The sequence below is a fragment of the Brachyistius frenatus genome, unplaced genomic scaffold (genome assembly GCF_029030835.1).
Source record: "Brachyistius frenatus isolate BFR_SWC_R1_liver_20210118 unplaced genomic scaffold, ASM2903083v1 Contig_20, whole genome shotgun sequence".
In the NCBI taxonomy this organism is placed as follows: Eukaryota; Metazoa; Chordata; class Actinopteri; family Embiotocidae; genus Brachyistius; species Brachyistius frenatus.
Window position 1 is genome coordinate 2,490,519 of NW_027210619.1, and position 12,764 is coordinate 2,503,282.

General features: G+C 40.4%; 1 protein-coding gene across 1 annotated transcript in view; it reads right to left on the reverse strand.

Annotated features, from left to right (window-relative positions):
* Nucleotides 1-2,246: 2,246 nt before the first annotated feature.
* The window catches only part of kcnn3 (potassium intermediate/small conductance calcium-activated channel, subfamily N, member 3), a 48,498-nt gene continuing 37,980 nt past the window's right edge, over nucleotides 2,247-12,764 (reverse strand). The window contains 3 exon segments of the mRNA XM_069695909.1: nucleotides 2,247-5,430; nucleotides 6,347-6,416; nucleotides 7,698-7,825. Of these exon segments, the coding sequence (XP_069552010.1) occupies nucleotides 5,011-5,430; nucleotides 6,347-6,416; nucleotides 7,698-7,825 (618 nt within the window). The 3' untranslated portion in view covers nucleotides 2,247-5,010.

Sequence of the window (12,764 nt, forward strand, 5' to 3'; positions counted from 1 at the left end):
CACTGCACCCTGGTAGTCGAACCTAAACAAGACCCAACAGTACCAGCAGAAGAAGCCTGGACGTGTGAACACCCACAGCACGACGCCAGACTCCAGACCCTCAACATCTCCACGGAGGTCCGCAAGAAAGAGGCTCGTCTGGACGAGTAGGACCACCCTCCAGTAAAGATGGGACCACCCTCTAGTAGGCAGAATCCATCTGAGTACTTTGATCCAATGGGTTGATGTCTGATAGATGATTTATCCAATTCTAAATTCATAATCTCTCATTTACGTCAGGAACTAGCTCCATTTCAATAACGTAACTATTATTCTTCCCACCATCACTCCGCTGCAGCTTAGACATCCTGTTTATGACATCCATGATCCATATACTACGATATATATTCATATAGTTTATTCTTGGTGTAAATATTGTTCAATAAATATCCTTATAGACCAAGCGCTTGTTTTTGTGTATTTCCTGGAAGATATTGAAAGAAATCCCTGAATGCAGAAGTCACGGTTCAGACAACATGTTGACTGATCACTTGTATATCGGCCTAAACAGCCTATTAAAATGAAATCTTGATTCTTTCAGCTGGACAGAAAGTGGTGCCGCGAATATAAATCTAATCCGCTACACCAATGCTGACTCTCATGAGTCAAAACTTTACTCCTAAACCACACTTTGCTAGGCCTGCCACGGTGAGATTATAAACACAACAAAAGATCACACCCCATTAGGATGAAGACATCGGCCAAACAATGTGCAAATCCTAAAACAAGCAATCTTGTTTTGTAAAACGCATCTCTCACTGGCAACAAACACTTCCAACCACAATTTTAATAACAGAAAAATGGAAAATAAGACAAACAATCCTGCATTATGACTGAATGACTGAACTGAAAGACTGTAACCATGGTCATTTTAGACATTAATTAGGCATGGTCCAAATTAAATATCAGTTTTGTCGCCACATCAGCTACTGGAATACAAGCACAACACATCTTTTCTACTTGTATTTATGTGTTTTCGTTTTTATTTTTGTCAAGCAAATGATTTAGTTCTTTCTGGCTCATTTCTGGTCATCAGAGTACATCAGTGTATTTCATGTTCATTGTTGTTGCACTGACTCACATGTCAAGTAAAGGTTGCAGCAAGTTTACTGCAAACTATTGTAACCAACGCATGATGACGAATTGACGCTTGACATTTCCCTCTACTTTCACTATAATGAAATCTTAATTAAAACATTTTCTTTGTTTGTGCTGAATGCAAATGCAGTGAAAACAAATTGATAACGCTGCTTATCTCTATTTGGACAGCCTTGCTTAATTAGCTGGATAAAAACTTGAAACCAGTCCTCAAATTTAACAAAGATCAAACAGTACAGAGACATACACTGACCATCTACATGTTCATCACCGCCCTCAACAGAGCCTCATGCTCATTTTACGTTGTTGGTTGGCGAGTATAAAGGACTCTGACAGAGCAGAAATGAGTCTCTGCTTTCTGTAGGTAGAGAAATTATGACTACAGGGAGGCAGACTGAGGCTGGACACTGACTGCTTCCAGTCAGGATGATTTCTGTAAATTACACACATGCTCGCACACATGCACTCATCATCATCTTTTCAGAACCATTTGACTATCCTCTCAGTTAAAATTATATTTACCACACATTCAAAGTCATTAATTCCAACCTCCGTTATCATGATTATAAAGCATTGAATGACTTTGCACTCTACAACCACAAATTTAACCAGTTCCTGGCAAATTGCAACAGTAAACATCTTATTTCTACCCATTATGTTTGTAACTCATGACAATGTGTACAATTCTTACAATTAGGACATTCCAAACACGGTCAAACACATTTGATGTATTCTGATAATCTTGCCATAAATAGCTAACATGCACACTGTTTTTGCTACTCACCATTGTCTTCCAATTTTTGTGAACTTACTTTGGCGCTATTTGAACCTGTTTATAATGGTATCCCAGCAACAACTGAGATGCAATCCAATGTGGAGATGCAAAAAAAAATACCCACAAAATGTGCTTAATGCAGAGAATGAGTTTCACTGCAGAAGTACACAATCTGTATGCAGCATGAATGACTTAATTTTGGTTTCACTGTTTTATTTGAAGCATTGGACTGGATTTCCCTCGTCATTTACACGTTTTAAAAAATGAATAAAATAAAACAAAACAAAAAATATTTAAATAAAAAACAGAGACTCAGAAAACATGGAAGCTGTAATGTAATTATAGATATATACTTTATTAATTCTCTGATAAAATAAAATTACAAAATAATTTCAACCTCAAACGGCACTTTCCTTGTTCAGAATTATTTAACGTTTTGATAATACATATATCATAATTGTCATGACGAATGAGAAGAATACTATAGTTTAATAATGTAAGATATCAGCTATAATTGCGTTTAATCATAATGGTAAAAAAGACTAAGCAATACAAAGCTAGATTTTGTTAACAGCATACTGTACAATATTCCAAGCATATGTAATTCAGTATTCCGGCCACAGCGTGTCACTATCAGATAGTTTTCTGTATTGTCTCCAATGCATGGGTAGGCTTGTCTCTTTTCCCATCACACCGTTATAATTCCTCAGACATAAATTAGTCTTTCTGTGTTTTATTTATTTCATGAACAGCTGTTCCTTCATGGCCATTTATCCTTTGTAAGGTTTATTTGTGTTCCCTTGTGTTTATTTGTAGTCCACCTTCATCTGTTCTAGAGCAGTCCATGTACAGCACTGTAACAAGTCCATGCCCAGATTTTCACAGTTATTCCCTCAGAAATATTGTCAAGATATCTGCAACGCCCCACGCTATCTTTTGTCCCCAGTGACAGCAGCGTTCCCTGCCTCTTATTGAAGTCCATTTAAGAGAGAGCACTTTGGTTGTTGAGGTGTGTGTATATCTGTGTGTATATACGTGTGGGTGTCTGTTTCTGTGTCTGCATGGCAGTTTAAGTTATCGAGCAAGCAACAGTGTCTGAATGTATTTCTTTACACAGAATACATTCATGATAACAGTGAGCTGTTTTTGGGACTGCAAGCCTGACAAAGATGGCAAGAAGTAAGGTATTTTTGCCTTCACAAAGGGCCATGGACAGAAAACCATGAACTGAAAATAAATTAATCATGTCAACTTATAATGACACAGCTAATTTAGTGGTGGATTTTTAAAAAGTAAATTAAATTACCAATGTCAGGTCAACATTTTAGTAATTCTTAGTAGTTTTTCAAAGAATGAAAGCAAAATAGTAGATACTGCAACATGGTGACTTCGGTCAAGTAAAATAATGAAGAGATGAATTGTTATTGTTGGAGAAAGTTTTGATTATTATTTAACTGTCTGTGGTAGAACTCTGGGTTAAGAAACTCCACTAAATTTAACAACATAAAATGAGAACATGTACCAATGTAGAGTGTTAAGTTTGTGCAAAACGTCAGTATTTGATCATCTTCAAAATGAATCCACATTTAAATGCCAGTTCAGTAAATGCTTGTGTTATCATCTAAACTTTCTTCTAACAGCCATCCCAATATCAGTGCACTTGACACAGTCTTTAAATTGTAAATTTTCTGCTGTCGTCATATAAACGTCTACAGAAATTGAACAAAATCAAAGACTCCTTTTAGTACAGCAAACCTACAAGTACAATTAAACATCAGTTCCGTTCAATCTCTAATTCAGTGAATGCAGTAATAAAGTCCTGCTGTAGTTGTGTTAGGCTATTTTACCATCTGTTACCGTCTTCGTCAACACAAATAGACATTATGATGACTCATGTTCCTCAGTATCATGTTAGCTTATTTCAGCTTGATCTGTAATTTGTGTAGTTCAGTGAACGGTTACGATTCTCCCGGCTGAGCAGTTAAAGTGTCACAACTATGCATTGTAAGTCTAAACTACTGCATTAGCTCACACCCATGAAAGAGAAGTCGTTTAGATGAATTTTTTTTTACAGTGTGTCTACGTTGCTTGGCAGTGCTCTATGGAGATTGACAGTGCATCAAGTGCTTGGCAGTATAGGCTTTAGTATCATCTTGTGGGATAGTGCATTGGGTTTTTTTTCTGTGTGAGTGAAATAGGGCCTGCATTGTGAGACATTGTGTAGTTATATTTGTGCTGTGTTAACTTGTATTGCATGGATGATGTGTTGGTATAATTTGTGTGTGCTTGTGTGTGTGTGTGTGTGCGTGTGTGTGTGTGTGTGTGTGTGTGTGTGTGTGTGTGTGTGTGTGTGTGTGTGTGTGTGTGTGTGTGTGTGTGTGTGTGTGTGTGTGTGTGTGTGTGTGTGTGTGTGTGTGTGTGTGCGCGCGCGGTGCATGCCACTAGTTTTTTTTTTTTTTAATCATGGTCGTATTGATCGAACCTTCTGTTAAAGGGATGCTCGTTAACACACAATTAGCATTCAGATAGAAAATACATCATAAGGATAAAAAGTCATGGTAATTAATTCCTGATGAAGGGAGTGAGAGATTGGGGGAGGGGGGAGGGAAAAAGGAGAGAAAGAGAAAAAGAGAGGAGAGAGAGATAGAGAGAATAAAAGGCCTTTTTCAGTAATTGGAGTGGATCCCATTTAGGAGTTCATATAATTATTCTTCGTTATTTCTCCTCCTCCCCCCCCCCCGCCTCCCTCCTCTCTCTCTACCACCATTTCTCACCCTCTTGACATCCTTCCTCCCCCTCACACCTTTTAGAGTCTCCATTTTATCTCCATTTTTCCTCTCCTTCCTTCGTCAAGAAGTGCCCCAAAGTCCCTAGCTTGTCTCATCACTCATACTGGCCCTCCATCTTAATCCCATTATTTCTTCTCATAGTTCCGTTTTCATCCCTCCCTCATGGAGCGTTTCAGAGGATCACCACCCATTTCTCGCCTCCTCCCTCATTTCTCTCCTTGAGTCTGAAATGAGAGGACTAGCACAGCCCCCCCCCCCCTCCCCTCCTCTCTCCCTGTTTTGTTCCTATATTTGTCCTCAGAGCTGTCCTCAGCAGCTAGAGGTGCAGGTGTTGGAATTGGGACTGGCCTCCAGGCTCCCCTCTGGGCTCAGGGGTGGGGGTGACAGAGGGGACTCCAAGGCCAAAGTAGAGACCTGGGATGAGGGTGGTGGAGGTGCTGCTTCCTGGACTGGAGAAATGGAAGCTGGCGTAGTTGTTAAAGAAGCAGCTGTGGACATCGGAACCACGGCACCTCCACCATCTCCTCTACCATCCCTTGCATCCCTCTCTCGGAGAAGGTGAACCAGAGCGGCGTGCTGGGCGCTGAGTGTTGCAGAGAGGTGTGCAGGCAGAGCGTTGAAGCCTGCGGTGAGCTGCTCGACCCGCTGCTCTAGGGACAGCATCTGACGCTCCAAGTCCTCGCTGCGGTCGTTGAGCTCTGACATGAGCTCATACATGACACTCTGCATCTGTGTGGGGAGAGGAAAGGAGAGGGGAGGGGAGGTGAGGAGAGGAGAGGAGAAAATGACAGATTGCAAATGTGTAAACAGAAATATTATTTGTCGTTTTAGCAAAGGCTGTTTAAGAAAATCTGGGATGAAATATGAAGAGCCAGTAAAAGAGGTTGGAGAGGGAAGTCAAAGTGGAAAGACGCTGTTGGGAAAAGTTACTAAGACGCTGAGCAAAAGGGAAAAAAATGCCCAAGGTGGAGTAGAAGTTGGAATGAAGAAGAGACTGGGCATTATAACATTGTGAAGACAAGAGTAAGAATAGGAGGGAGAGAATGAAAGGCAAGCAGCAGAATGTCCCTGCCTTACACATCCTGGTCTCTGTAACCATGGTAAATGCACAAGTGGCCAATTGAGATGGAGTCATTGAGATGGTGTAATTGCAAAATATTTGGTGCGAAAGGCATTGCTCCTCGGAAAGACACGCACGCACGCACGCACGCACGCACGCACACACACACGCACACACACACACACACACACACACACACACACACACACACACACACACACACAAGTCTGTATCTCACTCACTTTCCTGTGTGTTTGTTTCTCTGTCTTTCACAATCACACACACAGAAAAACACACACGCAGACAGACACGCATACATATACACACACGTGTGCGCTCACATTCTCTCTCAAACACCCACACAGTAACAGAAAAACATGAGCACTCCCCACCCCTCCTCTTATTTTCCTCCTCTCACTCAGTCATCCCTGTTTTAACACTTGCTCTGGTTGCTAGGAGACGCAAAGCCACAGAAACAGGCAGGTCAGAGCGGAAACGGAGGAATGCTTTGGTATATTTTTTGGGGCGAAGGCATGTTAGGTACGAGAACGAAGGGCACCAATGTGTGTGTCAGGAGTGTCTCACCTTTGAGAGGTCCACTAGTGTGTTGGCCTGATCACTGAGTTTCCTCTGCTCCATTTTCACACTGCGTAATCTGCAAACAGATACACACATAAAATACACAAACAAACAAACATACAGGGTTGAAACGCTATAAATACGCAGTGGTCGGTCCAGAGAGTTAATCTCTCCGGGTCCAGACAACAACACTCTGGAGCGGTCACCTTGCCTAGTTCAGTTTGAATTTCTACCTGCAGTGTGTTCCTAAATTTAAATGTACAAACACAGCAAGCACACAGTGTGCTCTGAAACACTGTAATTTGGGCTTGAAGGTGAAAATATATATAAACTGAATGCAGAAATAAGACTCAGACCTCAACATTTAGAGTTAACGGATGAGGTAGTTAATATTAGGACATCTCAAGGGGAATAAAGCCAAGAGGGAAATAAACTAAAGGTAGGGGAATTAGGTAGAATAAAACAAATCATTTTACTTCAGTCCAATTAAAATAAGCCTGTCTGACTCTTAAAACACAATAAAATAATTACTGACCTAAAGGTCTAACTGTTGTTTTTATAAAACAACCCCAGTGGCTTCGTTCATTATAAAGAAATGCGGACTGATTTTATGAAGGTACATCTCCAGATGAACTTATCTCCCTGTTACATTAACAGGTTTAAACCAGAAAATGTCCTCAAATTCCCATAAAATCGCCCTGTTACTCTGTTCACAGTCAGCCTCCCGTCCTCAGTCAACATGTGTCAGGATTAGCCTTTCTATGTTACAATTAAAAGAGTCTTAGGTCTCTTGACTCTGACTTTTGACAGCACTTAGTAATGTTCTCAAGTGTGACAGTGAACTGTTGTAGATCAAAAGAGAACGAAACACTGAGGGGACACTTCATTTAGATGCTAGAGGATACACAGAAATCTTTCAGCAAACAAGACTTTAACAAGACAACCACTCGTGTGGCAATTTAAATATAACTCAACAATGCTGTGGGTGAAGTGAATTACAATGTGAGATTAAGTTCTGCTGTTTGTACTTGTTTCATCAACACCGTTCTTTGGAAGAGATGATCAGAGTGTCTCTAATAGTACACAATGCACTGATTATCCAGTCCCACAACTGTATTTGCCCACAATGAACCTGCCCTTTAGTAGATGATGAATCATTGTGTGTGCGCATGTGTGTGTGTAGAGATTCAAGCATTTTATCTGATTATCAGCGTTGATTCAACCTGTGGGTGGATAGAAAAGTACAGCTGATTTCAAAGGCTTCATCAGCTCAACAGCACAGTTGTGTGCATGGGCTCACAGGCAGAAGTGTGTGCGTGTGCATGTATGTGGGTGACTGTGTGAGCTGTGGTCTCACTGATGTATAGCCTGGAGGAACTTCCGCTGGTGTTTGCGGACTCTGGAGTGGTCGATCTTCTTCATCAGCTTGGTGTGTTTGTAGATGAGCCAGGTCTCCCTTAGCACATTAGCTGCTGCATTCTTTATCTGTTCCCAGACAACAAACACACATATACACATATTGTTAGCAACAGGTAGTCCTTGGCAACTGATGCAGCCTACAGGTTGCTGTCTTTCTCTTTTGTCTCTATGCAAAGAAAAAACGGAACTATCATTCTCTTGGTAGGGGCTGCCCTCATTCTCTCTCTCTCTCTCTCTCTCTCTCTCTCTCTCTCTCTCTCTCTCTCTCTCTCTCTCTCTCTCTCTCTCTCTCTCTCTCTCTCTCTCTACACATAAGGACTTGCCAATGCTTTTCATGTGTTCATAAACAGCTCTCTCTGTAGGGAGATTGGCAATGAGAACCACCAGGAGCACACTTCTCTCCTCTCTTGTTCTATCTACATGCCATGGTATATCTTAAACTGACTCAAATGGGCCACATTATCTTGGCTGGATGAAGTAAGTCAGCATAATATCACTGCAGTTCATTAAAACCAGTGATCTTCTATTTAATTATGACAACAACTGAAAGAAATTATCGTCACTGAGTCGATGCTTTTAAATTAATTGTCAAAGAAATTCCTCATCTCTACAGAAGAGGAACATTAGATAAATAACCCATGCAATTAATGCTCTCTATAGAAAGTCATTGCAAGATAAATATTTTCTCTATTTCAGTGGTCCAAAATGAGCCTCAGTTGCTTTTCGTTCGAGCCATGTGTATGAGATTTACTATGATTTCATAAAATATTGATTCAAAACATCAGTGTTGGCTTCAATCTTTATTTATATTCATATTTGCACCTGCATCTCTTATGTAATGTATATCTCTATATGTTGCTATGTAATTAAAACACAAGGGTCTGACACCCAGTGAAAAAAAGCGAGGGTGGATATGAGAGAGAATCTGTAAGGACACAAAATGAATGAGAGACTTCAAAGAGATGCTGAGCACTGAACAAAGAACAATTATACCCCCGTCTGAGGAGCACAAAAGACCCCGGCAGCTTGGCTAATCAGCACCCATCCACCGCAGTCAAGGACTGCTCACTCACATACACACACACACACATGCAGACTTGCACACAATATTGGCTATAGATGAAGAGAGTAGGAGGCCGTGGGCCTTGCAGACGTGTTGTCAATGACACAGAGGAAGTCAAACCAAAACGAGCTCATCTAACATACTATAGATAATACATAAGACCCCTGTCATCCAGCAAATTCTTCATGTTACCCATCAGCCTCAGTGACAGTCAGCGTTACAGATGTATTAATTTGTGCCTTTATACAGCTTGTTTACAGTTAACATTTTCAAGTACAATATGTAAATATCATATATCAATAATATATTCCAACTAAATGATATATATGGTATATAACTTGTATACCATGACATGATTTGGATGTAAATGTAAACTGGAGTATGAAGTACATTCTGCTATCCCATGTTTCTCTCTCAGACCCTCGTCTACAAGTGTATATCAGTAGAATTACAGAACTCCCATCCATGTAGCAAAGACAGGCACTGACAGAGCTGCAAAGATCTTAGAGACATCACAACTGTAACATGTATTCAGTGGGCCTGCAGCACTAATGTAAAAACATAATTTATAATATCTTTGTGGCAATACTGCATTTTTTTTGAGAATGTATATTATTAGAAAATTGTAAATCACAACTGCATACACTGTTGGCAGGGATACCTGTAACCAAATGTCAATGATAGTCAGTTAAGTGTTAAGTTAGTTGGATTATGTTTGACTAAATGTTTGTCCAGTTTTGATCGAAGGCCTGGTCACAAAAGAGCACGTGTACTGTTCATATCAACAGGCTCGCTGGCGAACTAATGTCAAGTCCTATTTATCAGTTGATTAATCACTGCAGGGTGAATGAAATATGATGAATGATGGCATTTTGTGTCTGTCTGGAAGGCTCGCTGTGGAAGTTTGTGTAAAAACATCCACATCAGGTGCTGAAGGAGCCTGATCCACTGCTGGCCATTTCATTTAGACGATGCTAAACTTCAACCTTCATTTAAATCCTACAAACTGTGTCGTGAGTAGTGAGTCGTGCGTAGTGAGTGACTACACTGTTTGTATTGTATGGATACCCCCCATCCACCCTCTCACCACCCCTTTGCGCTCTCTATTTTATTATCGCTCTCCGGCGGGTAAGTAATGTAGAAAATGAGACAAAGACAGCAACTCCATTAACAAAAATAGAGGACGCAACATGAACCGCTAAGAATACTCCACGAGGAACCAAACGACAGCAGCAGCAGCCATTCCTGGACCATATGGCTTGTACTTGGGTAATCATGTTGGGGCCATATGGTTGGTTTGGGTCAAAGATCTGTTCTGGCTGCTCCCCTGCATCGCACACATTATGTCAGGTACATGCAAAATCTGTTAAAGCAAGGGGTTCCCACATCTCAGCATGTTAGGCAGTTGATGAGATATTGCGGAGAATAAATCAATCAGTACGATCTTTAGATATGTCTTTACAGACAATACCACTGATTCAGTCACATTTTTAAATAAACATGGGCTTGACTATATGAGTTATTCACTAAAAACTAAGGATTCAGTTTTTAATTTGTTGTTTTGACAGAAAAAAAACAAAAAAAAAACTGGATTGTGTTCCCTTCCACTGTTGTTGTGATGGAGACATCACTGGAGGAAAAGCAAAAGGTGCTTGACCCCTCTAACCTAAGAAAGCTTTAATGACATGTGCATGCAATAAGTAATTAGGCACAATGGTGCTAGAAAAATAATGGTGTTTTCTAGGAGAACAGAAATCATAAACAGACAGGCCAGTTACCTTGGCAAAAACCTCATCCATGTGCCTCAGTGACACCTGGCCTTACCTGCTCTGACCTTCCCCTCACAGACAGGGTGAAAAAAGAGAGGAAACAAGTCTCCCAGGCAGACGCACAAACATGGTCACATTTCCATGCACACAAACACAATGGAAATATCTCAGTAACTGAAGAAAATCAGGGGGGTACACTTGGGCCAAACAATTTGATAAAATATCACAGAACATTCGTATTTTTATCTCCTGATTGGTTTCCTTCACCTGCGACTCCTACATCGCCACATACAGATGCGTCATAAACCTAAACAGTGCTCCATTAAAAGGAAGAGAACGCACAGGGTCAATAGGCAAAACGTGAAAAACCTCATTGAGATATGTAACCGCATTCAGTGTCAAATTAAGTTTTGTCGCTGTCACAATACGTCTATACTAATAACGATCCATACGGCTTGCATGTGAATCAAAAGGCTGCTGAAAGAAGTGTTATTTTTACTGTGTGGAGTAGAAGATAGCTTAATAGAAATCTTCGGGGGTTAGATTGCTCCCATTTGGCGAGAGGTGTAAACATTGGAAAGCATTGCAGCACCTCCTCCTTGGCCCGAGCCCAGATTGCACTCTGAATATTCAGAGAGGGCGAAGCTCTGAATATGCCACAGGGATTTCTAAAAGTGCTCTGAATTAACCAATGGTCCAGGGTAGAAGCAGATTACACATTCAGAGCGCAAATTTATCAAAAGACCTGACATTCTCAACTTTGCAACCTGATTTAAAGAGCTAGAAATAAATGTACTGACCTCAGAAACAGACTCTGTGAGTCATATTCACCTGGTCAATTGGATTATTGCTTCAATGAGTGTCGTTTAATTGACATCAAAGTGCCATCAAAAGAAAGGCGACACCACTCCACTGACTCAGCACCTGCAGTAAGCATGTCCTGCCTTTTTCAGTGCTGAGTGCGCTCTGTGAATGTTCAGGGGCATACTCTGACCATATGGACTTCCAGCAGTGCTCTGAAATAACCAATAATTCAGTATGGAGCCACAGTGAGTGAGTGCAAGCCTTTAAAAAGCACTTTTAAGACTCAGCATCAGGAAAACAAGTCCTGTCATCAAACATGAGCACTTCACACCTCTCACACACACACAGTTGACTTGGGACTTAGCTGTTATTTAATTAACTTTTGTGTTAATCCTATCAAAGGGAGAAAGGTCACTTCACTGAACATTGCATGGAAATGAACCCTGTGCATGGAGATTTAAAGGATGTTTTAAAAGCACATCACCCTCCCTGATTAGGTTATTAGGTCCTGCAGAGCACGAGATTTTAAGATTTCAACTTCACTCTTGACGTCCACGTCTAAAAATCTGATCTGAAGATGAAAGCAGAGAAACACCCAAATGATGCAAAGTGAAAATATTTTGAAGTACGTGTCAAAAACATACCACACAGATTTGGATTAAACGTGATATGTTTGGTACATACCTAGATATCTAAGGAAAAGTTATTTTCACTGGGTAGTTAGCCTGCTAACTATTTTGTTACTGATAGACAACCGCACCCAAAACCTATTACACAACACCTTTGATCAGTTCAGATAAGAGCGTCACTATTTGGCATTTAATTGACATTTTAGTTAATCCTTCAAAGGAAATGAGACAGTGTTTCACTGAGGTATAAAAGCCAGTGTGTGTGCTTTTCTGTTTGTTTGTGTGTACAATGATGGCAGGATGTAGAACCTGTTGTTGCATTATTCATTATAAAGCTCTAAGTGATTGTGTTCTCTTCTTACAGTGATATGGCAGAGAATGGCCACAGCCATGTAAATCAATGTACATACAACAGCTTCAATCATTGTTCTCTCAGTAATAGAGGGCAGGAGACAATTACCACTGCATAAACCGAGGACCTTTTGAAGGAAATGTCACCAAGCAGCACGGTGCATTGTGTTAAATGAAACGGCTGTATGACACCTCCCTTACTTGATGAATGGCTTTGTGGAGATTTTGATTTACTGGTTTAAGGATGGTATTTAATTAATTTAAATATTAACATTTATTTAAGTTTTGATGTGTGCATTTACAAAATTGTTCAAATTGCTTGGTATTTATGTGTGGATCAGATCACATAATTGATCAGGTCATACAAATTCATGACTATTGGGAGTCTA